The 18,701-nt window shown below is 47.3% G+C and overlaps 1 protein-coding gene across 2 annotated transcripts; it reads right to left on the minus strand.

The window, feature by feature from the left end:
* Nucleotides 1–1,209: 1,209 nt before the first annotated feature.
* Nucleotides 1,210–18,452, minus strand: TRMT1L (tRNA methyltransferase 1L). 2 transcript variants are annotated; one of them, XM_071565898.1, is made up of 16 exons: nt 18,260–18,452; nt 16,195–16,344; nt 15,238–15,330; nt 14,324–14,437; nt 13,371–13,435; nt 12,460–12,589; nt 10,210–10,327; nt 9,728–9,807; nt 8,699–8,945; nt 7,555–7,767; nt 5,592–5,782; nt 4,503–4,581; nt 3,502–3,662; nt 3,256–3,315; nt 2,781–2,907; nt 1,210–2,694 (listed from the first exon to the last, which is right to left on the minus strand). In XM_071565898.1, exons 1-16 carry the CDS (start codon nt 18,366–18,368, stop codon nt 2,400–2,402), a joined length of 2,232 nt encoding a protein of 743 aa, XP_071421999.1. In that variant the 5' UTR covers nt 18,369–18,452; the 3' UTR covers nt 1,210–2,399. The 2 variants fall into 2 exon arrangements, with proteins under 2 accessions (XP_071421999.1, XP_071421998.1); XM_071565897.1 differs by having other exon boundaries at nt 1,211–2,694; nt 12,460–12,604.
* Between the last annotated feature and the right edge of the window lie 249 nt (nt 18,453–18,701).

The following is an 18,701-nucleotide window of genomic DNA, read 5'->3' on the forward strand; positions in this document are numbered from 1 at the left end:
CTGCACAAAGTGCTCTCCCACTGTGGACAAGAGCCCGGCCTGCCCATGCTCCTCCTGCCCTCTGGGCTCACGCTGGTTATCCAAGTTGCCTTTGAACAGCCTTAAAGCTTCCCAAACTCCCAGCTAAGCAGAGAACACCCCAGGGCTGGTGGGCTGTGCAGTGGGGAGGTGGCCCTGCCCTTCAGGTACAAACCATCCCATCCCAGGTGCCACAGCACCACTCACACTGGGATCATATCCTGCAGCTTCACTTTCCCTTGTCCTCTGCATTCCCCACCCTCCAGCCTGTTCAGCTGATGGCCTGGCACTGCTCTCCAGCCCTCAGGCTTCCAGCAGTGATCAGTTCTGATTCTCTGTTCAGCACAAGCCCTCTTGATCCAGCCAAGACCTGCTGAGGTCTGTTTGGTGGTGGCACTCAGTGCCTGGCACAGCACCGGGACTGGCTGCTGCACTGGCCAGCTCTGAGCATGGACACAGGACCCTGCCACCACCACCTGGATCACCCTCACCGGTTTCCCACTGTGTGTCCTGCTGTCCCAGCCAGCTGTGGCAATGGGCAGCAGTACAAGGAGGAGCAGGAGGCCCTCAGGATCCAGCCTCGAACCAACACTGGTGTTCAGGGAACTGATGACCACAGGACTGGCCTTACTTTGTGATCAACAGACACAATTGTTGAACAGGAGGAGAATCCCCAGAGGCCCGAGTTACACACACCTTCTGGTCCTTAGAGCAGGCAGAACCCCTCACCCCAGATCACAACAGCTTCTGCCCCTCTGGCAGAGGAAGAAGGCTTGGATTGGATGGACAAGCCTGGATTTCACTTTCCTCCAAACACCTGGGAATAGTTGCCTTGGCTGGGAAAAGGTGCATAACACCTTCTGTCCCTGAGGAGCTGAGCAATCAAAAACCTTTCCCACAAGGGGCTTCATTAGACTTTTCTTTTTAACCTACTTTACAGTAATTGGAACAACCTTTTGCCCCAGGTAACCAACTTTAGGACTGATTCATTCTCTCATGTTAATAACACTACAGTGAGCAGCGTGTTCCCTGCAAGCACAACCTGCTACCAGCCTCCACTGAACAACCCAAAAATGCAACTAGGGAACATGAAATTCTCCTTCCATCCATCTTTCCAATTTGATCCCAAGTGATCTTTGGAAAAAAAAGCACTAAATTTTTGAAGGAAACTCTGTTGCTGTATCCCTGATTCACGATCCCTTCAGTGGGCTCCCCTTGTTATGCATCAGAACAGAGTGAAAGTAACTCAGCACCAGAGATCTGGAAATGAAAAGGGTGTCAGAGGTAGCAACTTCTGGCCTGACAGGAGCAGAGGAAGTTTTTGCATAGTCAGGAGTGTATCAGTCATGTTACTGTAAAGGTTCAGAGATGGATAAATAAGGATAATAACCCCTCATGATCTGCTCTTGGAACCCCAACACCAGAGGCCAGCCTTAACATTGAACCTGTGAGAAACTGGCACCACATGGGAGTTAGTCAAGTGATATAACACACATTGGTATCAGAACAAAGTCTGGGGGAAAGAAAGGACCAAGTCAAGCTTATTTGGCTGGAATGCTGCCATGTATTTAAGGAAACCAGAACCCGCTGCCAACACACAGCATCTCTGCTCATTCACAGAAGGGATTTTTCTCACCTAAGATTTAATACTGACAAACTCATGGCAAAACTTCACCTGAACATCAGCTGCGGTCCCTTGTCCCTGTACCTTTCTGCAGCACACAACAGTGTAACCTCTGAGCAAACAACTACCTAGAGTGACTACACAATTCACTAAGGTTTGGTTATAAACCAGAGTCTCGGTAGCAGTTGTGTCGCTGCTCCTTTCTGTTCTCCCCTAGGTCAGGTCCTGCTTGGAACAAGACTATGGAAATGGACCTGAGCACAGTTACACAGGCAGCTCCAGGTGCATCCAGGCAGGACTTCGTGGCTTCAACTTTGTATTTTATTCTGTGACATTTTCTTAACAAGCCCTCCCTCTGGATTGTACCCACCTAGGTTTTAGGAATGATGCTTTCTAGGAATATGCTGTTTTGCATTGACCCCACACTCCAAAATGCTGAAGCCTTTTGGCTCTGTCCACCCTCCTGGATGCTGCGCTGGCAATAGGGCTTGACCAAACTGAGGAGCAGCCACTTTGATTCAGTGTGAAAGGGATGGGAGTGTAAAACAGGGAACTCTGTGGGCCCTTCCCACAGTGCCCGTTCAGTGACCACAGCCAGGCTGTGATCAGGGCCAAGTCCTGCTACAGAAGTCTAAAAAGCCCCTTTGAAGCAAAGCAGGCAGCTCAGAGGCTCCAACTGCAGTTTGGGGAGAAGGAGTGGCTTGGGGACAGGGTGTGCTGAGTCTGTAACACCCTCTGTGTGACAGCACGATCTGTGTTAATCAGCCGCGCAGTGCGCAGGGTGCGACTCTGCACATGGATCATCCTCTGAAAACTCGGCATCTTCCTCCTTGGGATCTGCAGCAGCTGCAGCCTCTCCTCCCCCGTGGTCCTCCCCAGGGAGATGGACAGGGCCTTCTGTCTGCCCCCCTGTGTAGGTGGGAGTGCTGTACTTCATGAGCACAGTCTTGAACTGCGCCAGGGGCGCGTTGGTGCGCACGCCCATGGGGTCGAAGTGGGTTCGGCTCACTCTGTACCCGGCCTCGGAGAGATAGTTCAGGAACTTGTTCAACCTGCAAAACACCCCAACAGACCCACAGGTTGAGGAAGAGGTCGGTGCTGGCAAGGCCGATTCAATGTAAGGGGGTGGGGTTCTTACTTTGGCATGTTCATGCCCCTGATGCTGTGCCTGTGCACGTTGTAGTAGAAGGCGGGGTGCTCGGCGCTGTGCTCCGCCCTCTGCCGCTTCGCCGCTTTGCCGCGCAGCTCCTCGCCCTTCCTCTTGCCTGCGCCACAAACAGGGCCAGAGAAACCACTGAGTATCCAGGCAGACCCCCAGAACGCCAGGGAAACCTCAGACAGCACACTGAGTGAGCCTCGCAGCACCTCCACCTCTGCCTGCCTTCTGAAGGTGGGATGTGCAGGGGTAAAACCTAACCTGGATTTACCTCCACAGGCACAACAAACAAAGTGGCCTTCATGGAGCACTGAGCATTCTGCTTTCACCAGTATGATGTGATAGATATGATGACAGATGAAGTAAAATCAGTATTCAGTGGGGAAAGACTCTTGAGAACAAAGACTATAAAGACCCCTGCTGAACTGCTACAGCTACAGCAAAATGATCCACTCACCAGGTACCACACAGGATTCTGCAGAAGTGTTTGAGGTTTTAATATACACGCCACACTCTTCTGGAATAGAATTAGAAGTCAAAATTAATTCTACTGTAAAGTAGAAAAATGCTTTAATTACCTAGAGAGAAAGAATTAATTCCATTATTCAGTAATGCATTCAGTTTTATGGATACTCTTATCATAGAGCAGCATCTCCAAATCACCACAAAGCCAGTCCTGCACACGGGCTGCCCTTTCTCTTACCTTGTTTGTTCTCATCACCATGGGTAGAGAAACGTTTGGAAGTTGTGCACTCTGCTTCACAAACTAATGTCTTCAGGAGTGGCTGAGCCTCATCCAAGCCATACTGCACAGCCTCCAGCAGCATTCTCCTGAGGAATCCAGTGTTAAAGAGGCTCCCCGACCTACCACACGCATGAGGAGGGAAGAGTTAATGCTTCTTACTGAAAGCAAAAAAGCTGCTCTAAAAATCTCTCTACAATAAATTACATTACATTTTCATTACATCCTTTCCTTTTACTTTGGACTCAGAGGGCCCACATAGGGCTCAGCACAGGGGCTACTGAACACCACTCTCTTTGTGCCCCAGGGGGCTGAGTTATACTGCTGGGGTTTGTGGGTTAAAACCAGTTTTTCTCTGTATCATTGTATTTATTGTAATGTAAATTAGCAATGGTTACACCAAAGTGTTGCAGCAGGCTGAATGTGTTCTTAACTGCCAAAGCTAAACTGCTTTGTTTGCAATGAAGTAACATCTGTCTTGTTAAAAAAAATCACTAGAACAGTTGTTTTAGTTCTGCCCTATTATGTTGAGAAGCCACTTAACCCCCTCAAGAAAGGTACTGCCAATTGTCAGCTATTTTTAATGCTGCTTTGAAATGGTCAAAAGACTTAAAAAGCTTTATTCTTGCTTCTCACAAGTCTTAACTATCAAGCAGTGTATTATTTACCACTGTCAGCACATGTAATGATTTACTAAAAGAATCCTCCACAAGCATAGAGTAAAAGAGAATTGGTAACAAGAGGCAACTAGCAGAACACAAAGGCAGATGCTCCTGTGCAGACCATGTTCCATCAGTGCACTGAATGCGAGATTTAAAGCAAGTTTGTTATTACATACTAAGTGGTTTGAACAGAAGCAAGAACTGAACACCTGACTGCATAGATCTGTTCCCTGAATTTTTCTGATGCCCCTCTGAGCTCCTCCAAGCCACGTGCCTGGCAGTGTGAGGGTCTGCACTCACCAGAGCGGCCCCAGCAGCACCGCTGTCCTCCCGGGCATGCTGCCATGGCAGTCACAGGGCAGGGGCTGGTACGGGTTCTCTGCAACACAAACAGGGGGGTGAGTGGTGCTGGGGACTCAGCAGTGCCTGCCCCACTGCAGGGACACACAGAGGCTACGTGAGGGTGTCACTGCCAAGCAGCTCGAGATGAGAATTTAGTCACTGGTGACTTGATCTTGATTCAGTGGTAAAACATTGAAGGAAAAACCATGCCACAGAACTTCCTATGCTTTTCTCAAACAACAAGGAAACTATTCACCTTCCTACACTTCTGCAAGAGGCTGTCCAGTTTAACAGCAAATATAACAAAAAAACCAGACACAGCCAATTAGCTCTATAAACACAGTCTGCCTACAAATTTTCAAAGCCCTGTGCAATTAAGGCATTAAGCAAACAATTCACTTGTTAACATCTCTACCATAACACTGTATCTACTGGTTACTCATTCCTGTCCTTAAAACCCTGGTATTTTAAAAACCCTTTTCACACCAAGCTCATTGCATGCTCGTGCACCCGATTTGGAGCAGGACAGACACCACCAGTTATGAGATATCCAAGAACCTCTGACTCAAACAAGGTTTTAGCTTTTATATTCATTGAAACCCTCTCTGGTAGCTACCTCAGTGTCTTGGGGTTTTGGGACTTCTGGTACTAGTCATGGGATCCAGAGGAGCAGAACCTCGACAGGACTGTGACTGCCACTCTTGACCAGGCTCTGACCATCATCTGCACCAACATCCTTTCCTTCTACTTTGGACTCAGGGGGCCCACATAGGGCTCAGCACAAGGGCTACTGAACACCACTCTCTTTGTGCCCCAGGGGGCTGAGTTATACTGCTGGGGTTTGTGGGTTAAAACCAGTTTTTCTCTGTATCATTGTATTTATTGTAATCTTTATAGTAAATTTTTACTCCAACTTGTAGTGTCTCTTGAGTTGGGTTCGTTTCTCCCACCAGTTCACCTTTAAACCAGCACAGATATAAAACATAAGGCATGTAACAGAGAGACAGGAATCAGACCTTCTAGAAATGCAAAAGAAAAGCCATTTACCTTCTACCATATTTCCCTCCTTCTGGAAAATCCTCTCTTCACACCACTGGCAGTGGATGAGGTACTGGATTTTCTTTGCCGAGTTGTCTGCATTGGATGGGCCCCTCAGAACTCTGACCACCACGAGAACAAAGTGCTCCAGAGCCACTGCCAGCAGCACTTCAATGCCTTTGTTACAGCGAGCTGCAGCTCTGGGGAGGGAAAGCACACACATGACTAGATGGGATGGAATTCAGCAGGCAAACCTTGCCACGGACACCTGGACCTGCTGCAAGTTCTGGAGCCCAGTCACGTTCTACAGACATGTACCAAAGTTCAGAGGGATCAGGAGAAAGGGTTGTTTCTGAAGTGCCTTTTATTGGGCCCTTCCTGCCAGGCCAAGCACATTTTGTTTTAGTTCTTTTTATTGCATCTAGAAATAATGGTGTGCCACCTGCATCTTCCCACATGCACGGAGATAGAGAGGTAAAATCTAAGTATGTTCATGTCAGCGTTTGTGCCCTGGCACTCCCAACACCTGTGCACCTCATTTCCTCCTCATCTTCCACAAGCAGTTGTCCCGCCCTCTTGCCTGTATCATTTTTTTTCCCAATTAGGTGTTATGCCTTCATGTATTTAACAGGCTGATTTACTGCCTATCCATATGCAAATGACTAATTCCACAAGTCAGTAATTACATCTATTCTGAACCTTAAGCATGAGCATCTGAAGTGAACATCAGCAAGTCTAACTTTCCTGGGAGCCATTCAAGCAGTTGAATGTGTGTTAATGGAGTCCTCTGCAGCTCTAAAGGACAGAATTGAGAGGGGAATAGAAGTCTGCAAGTCTGTGTATTTTTTTCTATGAGATCCCGCCCCCCTCCCCCTACGATGTTCACCTTGCCTGGTCAGGAATCATTTCTAGCAATGACCTGAGAGTTGTGCAGCCCAGCTGGGCTGGTGTGGCACACCTGGTGACAGCAGCAAGGACAATCCTGGCTGCCAATGACCTGAGAGTTGTGCAGCCCAGCTGGGCTGGTGTGGCACACCTGGTGACAGCAGCAAGGACAATCCTGGCTGCCAATGACCTGAGAGTTGTGCAGCCCAGCTGGGCTGGTGTGGCACACCTGGTGACAGCAGCAAGGACAATCCTGGCTGCCAATGACCTGAGAGTTGTGCAGCCCAGCTGGGCTGGTGTGGCACACCTGGTGACAGCAGCAAGGACAATCCTGGCTGCCAATGACCTGAGAGTTGTGCAGCCCAGCTGGGCTGGTGTGGCACACCTGGTGACAGCAGCAAGGACAATCCTGGCTGCCAATGACCTGAGAGTTGTGCAGCCCAGCTGGGCTGGTGTGGCACACCTGGTGACAGCAGCAAGGACAATCCTGGCTGCCAATGACCTGAGAGTTGTGCAGCCCAGCTGGGCTGGTGTGGCACACCTGGTGACAGCAGCAAGGACAATCCTGGCTGCCAATGACCTGAGAGTTGTGCAGCCCAGCTGGGCTGGTGTGGCACACCTGGTGACAGCAGCAAGGACAATCCTGGCTGCCAATGACCTGAGAGTTGTGCAGCCCAGCTGGGCTGGTGTGGCACACCTGGTGACAGCAGCAAGGACAATCCTGGCTGCCAATGACCTGAGAGTTGTGCAGCCCAGCTGGGCTGGTGTGGCACACCTGGTGACAGCAGCAAGGACAATCCTGGCTGCCAATGACCTGAGAGTTGTGCAGCCCAGCTGGGCTGGTGTGGCACACCTGGTGACAGCAGCAAGGACAATCCTGGCTGCCAATGACCTGAGAGTTGTGCAGCCCAGCTGGGCTGGTGTGGCACACCTGGTGACAGCAGCAAGGACAATCCTGGCTGCCAATGACCTGAGAGTTGTGCAGCCCAGCTGGGCTGGTGTGGCACACCTGGTGACAGCAGCAAGGACAATCCTGGCTGCCAATGACCTGAGAGTTGTGCAGCCCAGCTGGGCTGGTGTGGCACACCTGGTGACAGCAGCAAGGACAATCCTGGCTGCCAGCTCCCTGTAGTACTCGGTCCTGACGATGGTGCAGCCGTAGTGCCGCAGGGCCACGTGCTGCGCCTTGGCGTACAGGGAGCTCACGTCTGTGGAGGTCAGAGACACGATCCCAAGGTTCCTCACGTTCCTGAAGGCAGAATCCAGGTAATTCACTGAGGTTCCAAAGGGGTCCAAATGGCTGAAAAGAAAGGAAGTACCACTGAGTGTCTACAGATGCTCCAAAGTTTAGCTTTAAACTGAGGAAAACGCTGTTTTATAATTTTCACCTATTTAAAACAAAGAGGGGGAACAGGACTAGAACTTCCAGCACAGCTCTCCTGAGTTACCCTGGAATGCTCCCGTGTCACACTGCAAGAGCCAGGGAAGGGGGAAAACACACACCACCACAAAGCCAGCAGGTAATTTGCTTTCCATTCTGACCTGCTGACTAATTCTACTAACAGGTATTTAGCCTGATGGTTACTTTCATCTTTAGAACAAAGGGAAACCTCTAAAGACAAAAATATCTTACAGTTTTACCAAATAATTAACCTAATTTGCAGTCTAAATACCTGCTGCTTAGCTGTAGATGGTAATCAATAACAATATAAAAAAATCCCATCACTTATTTTGATGTCTGTTTAAATTTTGAATGTATGCATCTATAAACCCAACTTGGAAGAATTAGCCTAATTGAAAATTAATATGCTGCAAAATGGATAAAAACAAGAGATGCAATGAAGTCTCCTACATAACAACATGCAAAGGTATGAATTTTAAACTAGCAGAAGTTTTAAGGAAAAGAGGAAGAGTGATTTGACATTTCTCTTTATCAAACAGACAATGAAGCTACAAAAAAACCCCAAACAGTTTGGCTTAAAATTTTCATGTACATTTATAGTCCATTCTGGATGTCAGAAGGGTTAATTTTTATTCAGCAATTTCTAAAACATTTAAGATTCAAGTTCTGTCCCCACATCATTTCTGGAACATCAGAACTGTATTTAAAAATACGACTGTTGGCTGATTCTTTCGTGATTCCAACTTCTCCAAATAATCATATACTGGGATTAGGGTGGGATGTGTCAATATCAAACAGGAAGATCTTGACAGAAACATTCAACACTTACATAAAATCAAATGATCTCAAATGCATGATAACATTGGCATCCATTTTTGTCACCTCAATGGTGTCAGTATTTTCTTCTCCATCTCCCACAGTTCCATCATTGTCTCCCTCCTTCAGGTTCAGTTTCACCTTCATTTTGTTTAAATGACAATTCTCCTTAATTATTGCCACAGACTTTTCATTACAATCATTAATTGTAACTTTCACAGAACTTCTGAGGTGCTTTGCCCACTGCAGTCCCATTATACCTGAGGAGAAGGAATTGGAACTCTGAGACAGGATAAAGAGTTGGTTTCTGCATCGCTGAACTTGAAAAGAAAATATTCCTGTTTTTAAATGCTTATCATACAGAACTGTGTGTAATGCAAATTTTGTCATGTTTCTGCAAAGCCAGGTTGGTGTCCTGCTGCCTCAGCAGAGTGACAGTGGGAATGGAAAGGGACAGGCTTATCTGTCACTTTCTTGTATGAAAATCCAGGTTACAGACCCACACACCTGTGAGTTTGCAGCAAGCTGGGCCCCCACTCTCCAAGGAAGCCCCTTGGCCTGTTTAACACTCCAGTGCAGCAGACAGTCTATGACAGACCCCTGTGAAACCCACCATCTCCTCAGACTTTTGTTCCCAATGTTTAATGGATGCTGATAGAACTACTCTACATTCCCAGCTGGAATTTTTGTCATCAATAAAGAGATGAATGTGATGGAGAAGTTTGGTTTCACCTCATTTTTGAATCATAGGCTGATTTTACAGCCAAATTCCACATCCATGGAGTCAGGTTATCTGTGACTTTGGACACAAGCTTAGGAAGATGCCACTCCAACTGATTTTAAACTTTGATTCAGTCTTACTTACAGCCTTTTCCAAAGGTTCCATGCCAGCCTCTGGATGGCTGGGTTTGTATGGAAGCTAAGGAAGAGAATTACTGTGCACCTCACATGAATTTTGACTGTGTGATGTCAGTTACTACTGATTCCTGCAGCTACTTACATTTGGATATTAACCAAAATTAAAGAAATAAATGGGCTTTACCAGTGGCACCAAAGGCATCCAAACACTCGATGGGTTTGCGCTCCTCAGCCAGCACGGCCAGTGCACAGAAAATCAGCTGCCTTGGAAACAAAAAAATAATATTGAGAAAGTAGTTTTCCTTCCTTTTTCACATTTATCTCCCTGGAGCACAACAGCCCAACATTTAGGCTGAACTCCACCTTTTAGAGGGAATAATTGTCAATCAAAAAACTCAGCTACGCTTCAAAGCTTTTAATCTACAGCAGCACATTCTTGAAGCTACTAATTACAGAAAAACACTTTAACTGCTTCAGAAATGACAGTTATTTCCTCTACAGTGTTCTTGGGTTAAATACTATCTGTCAGGAAGAGTTTTCTGATAGAAAACTCCTTTCTCCTGCCCTCTGAACTAAAGTTTCACCAGGGTTTGCTTTTCAAAACACACATTTTTCACTACAATCTCACCACCTCTCTGGTGCATCCTCCACTCCCAGCTCTCTTACCTGTTGAGTTTCATTTTAGGATTAAAATAGGAATCTGTTTTCTGGGGCGTGGAGTGGTTGGGAAGGACCTGCACGTCCGTGGCCGACTCTTTCACCACTTCGCTCGCGGGAGCACGAACTAAGAGGAAGCAATTGAGGGGAAGGAAGGAATTGGTGAGCACTGAATTTAACAGCAGCACATCTGCAAAAATACACTGACAGGATGCTCCCACACAGCAAGAGGTTCTGGTTATGCTGTAACCAACCAGCACATGGACCAGTTGAAAAGGATGTGGAGGGAACAGGCACTGATGTATCTTCTAAGCCCAGGAGTGGCAGGTAAGGATCACAACTCTACCACAATTTTCTTCCCATAAAACATCAGATTTGTTTCTCTGTTGGGCTCCCATGTATGCACTCCCAGACCCTAAGCCTGAGGCTTAGCATGTTTGCTTTACAGGCTCAAACATAATACATTGCTAATTAATTAAAACCCTATTAACACAGTTCTGAAGTTGTATCAATGAACTGCAAAAATCCCTCAAAATCCTTGATCGAAGCTCTCCAGGTTATCAAACAGCTCCATTAACTGTGCCCAGACAGGAGCAGGGACAATTCCAGCTCTGTGTGGATAGTCTGTGGCCAAAGAAGCTTCTGGATCTGCACAGGCTGTCCTTCCTCTGAGCAATTTATCCCCAGTCTAAAATTTACCTAGGAACAACCAGAGAAAAAATTACACCAACTAGCCACATTCCAGAGCTCAGCCTGCCTCTCTCAGGGCTCCCCAACACTCAGGGGGTGGATCTGCTCCACCTCCAGAGGCCCCAGGAGTTGCCAAAGCACCTACAAAGCATGAAGCATATGATGTCTGAAGTTTTCCTTTCCCCATGAGAAAAAATAGCCCCATGCATTTTGTTAAAAAATGACAAATGGGCCATTCCTTATTTACAGCTCTGAAGGGAACCACACAGAGATTAATGTATTTCACAGCACAAACTCTGTTTAAGTTAAAGGTATGGATACTACTGAGCTTCTCAGACATGCAAACTGATGCCCAGGCATTAAACTACTGGCATTGAAATTATTTAAGATGTTTTCCATCTAGTATATTCAAATTTAGAAACCAAAGTCCTATTCTAGAGAAAGTCAGGCAGGATTCTAACTGACCAAAGAATGACTGACACTCCTATTGCAACTGTCTGGGACTAAAACACATCACCTTCTTTTGGGAACTCAGACTCATGCAGTTTGGATAAAAAGCAAAGGATTTTTATACTGCAGGAAGAGTTACTCTACATTGTTCTGTGTGTGCATGTCCCTCACTCTTTTGGAGACACAGAAGCTTGTCCTTACAACATTAAACTGTAAAGGGAGTATTAGTTACCAATAACAAGAGAGTAACCTGTCAATGCAGAGACTGAATCACAACACTACATCTCTGAAGCAAAAGTTCTGAAATATTAAGGGCAGATTTTTTGTTAGTAAAGCTGTTCTAGTTCAGCAGGAGGAACCAGTTTATCCCTGTGTGGGTGTGACCAAAGCTGGGCATTCTAAACCCTCTGGGCCATTGCCCAGCAACTGTTCCCAATGGCCCATTGGCAGCAGCTGCCCAGGGCACACCTGAGCCCTCAGGCTGGGAGCTGGCTGGGAAAGAAGCCTGGCAGAGGAGCTGGGAGAACTCCCCTCCAGGGAGTCCTTGGCACCTCCACACCCACCCGAGGGCTTGGCTCAGCTCTGCTCACGGGCCAGCATCGATTCCAAAATTCCCCCTGACTCCCAGAGTCAGATCCCACAGTGTGGAACTCCCTGTCCTGGGGGAGGGACTGGGGGCTCCCACCTGCACCTGAGGGGAGAGAATCTTGGGGTTTGGGGACTTCTGGGACCACTTGTGGGATCAAGAGGAGAAGCAGAACCTCTGACAGGAGGAGACCACCACTCACCACCAGACTGTGACATCACCTGCACCAACAGGTTTGTCCCTTTCCTTTTCCTTTGGACTCAAGGGAACCACGTGGGGCTCAGCACAGGGGCCACCAAACCCCACTGTGTTTGTGTCCCAGGGGGTGGGTTACACTGCTGGGATTGTGGGTTAAACCCAATTTCTCTTTGTGCCATTGCATTCATTGTAATATTGTTATTAAATTGTAACTCTGCCTTATGATCTCTTTTGTGTTGGGTCCGTTTCTCCTTCTGGTTTACCCTTAACCCAGCAGAGTGGCCTGATGGCTCCCTCTGTGATGGCCCTGCCCGTGCTGCTGTGCCCAGACCCACCTGTGATGAAGCGCGACTCCGTCTCGCCCTTGTTGACGTGCCGCGTGATGTGCCCCACCATGTCTGTCCTGCGGGCGATGGTGGCGGCGCAGATGATGCAGTGATAATGTGCCCCCAGCTTCGACAGGCCCTGCGGGACACGGCACTGCGGGGGGACAGAAAACACTAACAGGGCTCGAGCAGAACTAGGCCTAACTCAGGCATATGAAGCGGCCACCTGGTACCTCTAGAGCATTCCAAATGTTTGGGATCCCCACCCACAGATGCTCCAGGCAGCTGCCCATCACTGTAAGGATCAAAATTCACCTTCCGGCTGCAAAAAGAACTGAGAAGCTGGAACAGGAAGCTTTGGTCAACAGAGGCTGAGACAAAATACCCTCACTAAGGACAACAAGGCCTGCTGATGTCCACCATGCTGATTAGCTGTCTCCAGTTCCAAGATAAAGATGGACTTTAGGATGAACGTTATTAATTCATGTTAAACCCCTTTGTTTCTTCCCCCCATGTAAAATCCTTGGTATAGAAAATACCAACTAATTGTGCAAACTGGCCAAAACTTGTATAATCCCCTAGTTAACTTATGTTACCATAATCCATCCTCCTCATTAACATATCCTGGCCCTGATCCCTTCAAATTGCATGTCACTGTTCAATAAAGGACTCCAGTTTTTACCTCTGTATCTGGAATCAGCAGCTTTTTTAGACTCTTACACACCACCCAGAGAGCTGTAACTACATTCAGCTGCCCAAGAGCTCCATCAAATGCTTGCACTCCTGACCTACAAGCTTTGGGCATCCCACACAGGGACAGCAAGATGTATCTGGCAACCAACTAGATCTCCAAAGTTCCCCTAAATCACCCATTTCACTGCTTTGCACAGGAACATTCCTCTGTGGTTCTGGATTTTTACCTGGTCTCCAAAAAGGTTTGGTTTCACTGGATGACAAGGCAAGTGGCAGATGCACATCCTGTACCCTGGAACACAAACCCACACACAGCAGTGTCGGGGGGGCTCCTAACACACAGCAGGAAAGGAGCACCACCAGGTACCTGGGACATCCACCCTCTGTGCAGGGAAATTCACACACCAGTTACACATCTTCAGTTTTTAAATGCACAAAATCTACAGACAGGCAAATTAATCAGTCTGTGAGCATCCTGCAAAGCTACATCAGGTCTCCAGTTCAAAAGTTCTTGTGAGTCTTCTACAAAAATATTATTCCTTGGCTAAAGCACTTGTGTGAACACTCCCATCAAACATCTTCCACAGCTGAAGAAAAACAAGGTAAGACCCCAGACACTCCAGTCAGGTAATTTCTAGTTTAAAATTATCTTGTTCATTTTATTTCCCACAAGCCCATATACCTGGTTCTTTCAAAAACACACACTGCTCCCTTTCTTGTCTTTCCTAAGCTTCTTGTAGGGATTTTAATGGATCTTAGAAGCAGATCAGGGAGTTTGTTAAAAAACAAGCAAGGCTAACAAATACTAAATAAATACTTGGATCATTTACCTGAAACCACTGATTCTTTATGAGCCAAATATGACCACACGTGTGTCTGATTATAAATACAACTAAAACTTCTACTCAAGTAGTTTTCATTACACACACATTATAATTTTATAGTAACTTTCATGACATGCCAACCTACTGTTTTTTCAAGAGAAAATACAACTACAACTTCTTTTGTAGAAGAATACAGTTATTTCACATTTACATTTTATATCCCAGATAAAAATTCATTCTGTCAAAATAAGTTTCTAATTCAGAGCTGGGAACAAAATGCTTCAGGCCAGGAGAATTTACAAAGCTGAAAGACAGACCATGGCCACAGTTTGCCACTCCAATCTGCCTGCCTTTACCTTTGAACTCCACAGAAACTTTCCAGTGCAAATTCTGAAGGTGCCGACGCAGTTTGTGACTGTAGCAAGCTTTGAATTTCTCCTCAGGACACAAAGGACAAGGCTTCTTTTTGTCTGAAAATACAATTAAAGAGCATGAGCAACACGAAATGCAGGTACCCCCCTGTTACCCAAGGTGCAGGCCAAGAGAAGAAAGCATGAAGGTAATATCAATGGGAGTTAAAGATGAACTCCCCAGGGAACATTCTCTTTCAGGAACACAGAAATTTCAAATGTATGCATTTATTCTTTCTACTCAATAAAATACAGGCAAGAACCACTATTACCTTAAAGATAATTAACTTCTACAACCTTTAGTTTCTGTTTTCTAGGTTTTCTTTACTCCAGTGACATGAGGCTAATGCGACTTCTGAAGAACACAGAGAATTTTATAGATGACATGCAGAGACTTGCAATATTTCAAAAAAACCCAAAACAAACTCAGGGGGTTGAACAAGACCCTGCCTTCCCAACTCCTGAATCTTTTGGATCAACCAAGCACCTGGTACCTTTTTAAGCTGCACAAGGAGATACTGTACTCTGCACAAAATAATTTTCCCTTTGAAATCCTGCATGAAGGACAGAAAAAGCAAAGGCAAGGCCATGTGAATCAGAGCTGCTGAAGCCCTTGAAGTGTTACCCCAAGTCAAAGCAGCTCTGGGGAGACACATGCAGAGCTGTCCTCAGGATTGTGTGTCACATCATCTGTTGCTGGGGCAACTGAGTGTCACACACCTTGCCAGGCAGAATTCAGCAGACACCTCCCACAATTCAGGGAATAAATCACGAAGGTCTTTTTTACAAAACCTCTTGTCCTCAAGCATGACAAACAGATGTAGTGTGTTAGAGCAAGAACTGAGGGGAAAGGGCCATACCTGTCACACAAAGATGGGTGTTGTGGGACACTTCTCTCAGGTCAGCCAGTTTCTCCAGATCAGCCAGGTGTCTTTGAATTGAAATGTGCTTGTCTGAAAACCAGAAATATTTACAAGTTACAAATTCTTAGTTTAAAAATTAGTTTATGGCTACTCTTCCATGCATCATTTCAAACCTAACAGTTGGAGGATGGCTGTGGTACCAGCTGCAATCCTCACTGGCACCCTTTGACTTCCATGGTAGCAGGAAGGACTCCAAAAATTAATCCCCAGAAAGGCTCTTTAGTAAGATCCAGACATTTTCATATTTCTACTTCTTTTAATGCTGACACACATCAAACTTTTCAAACTGGAAATATCTGCATTTGAAAAAACAAGCTGAAAAGACCAAGTCCCATTCCATTTGCTCCTGGTTTTATTGCTGGGCTTTGTCAGTGAATGCAAACCATGGCCAAGGCAGGACAAAAACATCCTATGGCCTGTGTGGCAAAATCAAAGCAACAAGTAAAAGTGGACCAATTTTAAGAACAATTATTCACTGCACAGCCAGAATACAGTAAATTCTACTACCTTTTTTCTTTCCCTTAGGAAACTGTTTAACCTCTAAATATACCACTTAATTTTCCAACTTACCAGTGAAGGGGAACAGTGGGGAATTTGTCAAAAATAAGAGAATTAGCTTATCCAATAAATTTGCTTTATTGGTTCCAGAACACAGAACCTCCCACTTTAGAGTGACACTGATTTTATAGTGACTTTAACATTCACACTGTTCTTGTAACATCAACCTCCAGGTTTTCTTATGCAAGACAAAGTAATCGATCCACGTGCTCAGAATACAAAGGTGAGTTTTAAAGCTGCAAAAAGAATTTCACACGTTCTTTTCACCTTCCTCCCCCTATTTCTCTACCCTTCCCCAAGCACACAACACAATAATATTACAGCTTAAGAGCAAACCTCTTGGATAATGAGCTGATGCATCCAAAATGCTGCTCTCTGATTCCCTTGTGGGTTCTTCCTTTGTTCCTTTTTCTTCACTTTCCAATTCTGACTTGGAAATTTTCACATCCAGGCTGTTTTTCACTTTTTCAGAGACAACGCCACCGTCTTAAAAACAAACAAAACCCGGTGAAGGTGCTGAGGATGGGACTGAACTACACGAACGTGTTCATTTGTTTCCAATGATCTGATGCTGACTAAAAGCGTGAGGAGGAAAAAAATATCTGAACAGCGTGTTGGAGAATAACATGGGATCAATTATCACTCCAATAATCCTTGGAAACCAATGTGTTTAAATAATGCCGTCCCGGAGAGCTCAAACTATTCAGCTCACTCTCTGTATTATCAGATGCTTAAGGTGAACAAAACAATATTTACATTTTTTCTGGGAGATCGCAGTGCCAAGCAAAGGAACACAGGCAAGGAGCAGATCCAAATTCCCCTGACCAGGTAGCAGCAGGTAAGGCAGTCTGGTTACAGTAGTTTAGAATTGTTTATGATTCAAACAATCCGAAAAAAAGAAAGGGGTAAAGGAGGAATGTGCCATTATCAGGGCTAATTGCTGGTGCCATCAGCATTTGCAAATGAATGACTCCCTGGGGCAGTGCGAGCTGGGCCAGAGGAAGAATTCAAGGACTTAAATGCCGGAGTGATGGGCAATAAAGTGACAAAAAAGCCAAGCCCCGAAGTCAAACTTGGAGAAAATAAGTGAAGGAAGAGACAGAAACTCTCAGAAGTTGTGGGTTCAACTCCCCACCAAACGGCCTAAGCCTGGTTTGGGGAAAGCACCTCTGCCCATGGTAGGGGTTGGAACAAGATGATCCTTACGGTCCCTTCCCAACCCAAACCATTCCATGATTCTGTGATTTTACCAGTCTGCCACAGCCACCTACTCCTGGCCACGACTGAGCTGGAAGGATCTTGCAGAAGTTGTTCAAATTCCCCCGGGGTACTTTCGTTTGTTTTCTTTTAAAAATTGCAGTTGGGTAGACATATTTGTTATTATAAAAACAAAGCCCAGGATTGCACTACAACTCAAAGAGCACTGCTGTGTTCCTCTCAGACCTGTTTTAAGCTGACACCTCACCTAAGGCAGACTTGTATTACCTGCCTAGTGCTCCATTAAAAGATTTCTGGTAATAGCTTCTATGCATTTTATAAATAGAAAGACAGAAAGAAAATAATTAAGAGGACTTCTTCACAGGAAATTTGGAACAGTAATTGATTGCATGTGGTGTGAGAAAACGAAACAGTCACAACAATGCACGGTGAGAGCACAGCAGTGACACCAACCCACCGGAGCTGGACCACGTGCAGCTTCAGAGCACGTGTAGAGCTTAAAATGAATGAAAAGGCGAGTGTGTGTGTATAATTAGTAGGCAAATTCATATGGGAGAGGTAAAAAAAAAGGTAAGAAGAAAAGCAGGCTGTCACCGAAACAAGATTGCACGACTTTTTAAAATGTTTATCAGGAATCGCTGATTATGCACAAACAGGATAACGCTTCGGAGAGCTTTAATCACACTTGAACGGGAAAACAATTAATTAGGAGAGTGAGTTCAGCCTCCCCGTGAGGCTGGGCAGGGGCAGAGCAATGGCAGGGGCTGGGCAGGGGCTGGGCAGGGGCAGAGCAATGGCAGGGGCACGGCCCGCGGGGAGAGCAAAGCGGGGCAGGCACCGAGCCCGAGGGGTCACACGAGACTCACTGGGGAAGCCGGGGGCAAAGAGGGAAAGCCGGGACCGCCACCGCGCAGCGTTGCACGGCGTGAGTTCAAATCTGCCCGGGGCTCAGTACAGCCCGGCCCGGGGGTGAATCCGAACCGGCCCGGGGGAGGGGGGGGATGAAGCCCGGCCCGGGGGGATGAAGCGCGGCCCGGGGGGATGAAGCCCGGCCCGGGGGGATGAAGCCCGGCCCGGGGGGATGAAGCCCGGCCTGTGGCCCCGCATGGCGCCCACGCTTAGCTCAGCCCCGGCCGGCAGGCCCCGCTCCCGCCGCCCGCCCGGTGCCCCGCCCGGCCCTCACTGAGCGCCGCCGCCTCGCCGGCCCCGTCATGGTTGTGATTCTCGTCCTGCTTCTCCTCGTTCTCCTTCTGTTCGTTCAGCCACTGCAGCGCGGCCTCGGCCGCTGCCATGTTCGGTGCGGAGCCCGCACGGAGTGGCCGGGGCGGAGCGGGACAGAGCCCACCCACCTACCCAGCCTGCCTTCCCTGTCTGCCTTCCCTGCCTTCCCGGGGCGGAGCGGGACAGAGCCCACCCACCTACCCAGCCTGCCTTCCCTGCCTTCCCGGGGCGGAGCGGGACAGAGCCCACCCACCTACCCAGCCTGCCTTCCCAGCCTGCCTTCCCTGCCTGCCCGGGGCGGAGCGGGACAGAGCCCACCCACCTACCCAGCCTGCCTTCCCTGCCTTCCCGGGGCGGAGCGGGACACAGCCCACCCACCTACCCAGCCTGCCTTCCCTGTCTGC

This window comes from Pithys albifrons, chromosome 10 (assembly GCF_047495875.1).
Source record: "Pithys albifrons albifrons isolate INPA30051 chromosome 10, PitAlb_v1, whole genome shotgun sequence".
NCBI classification, from domain to species: domain Eukaryota; kingdom Metazoa; phylum Chordata; class Aves; order Passeriformes; family Thamnophilidae; genus Pithys; species Pithys albifrons.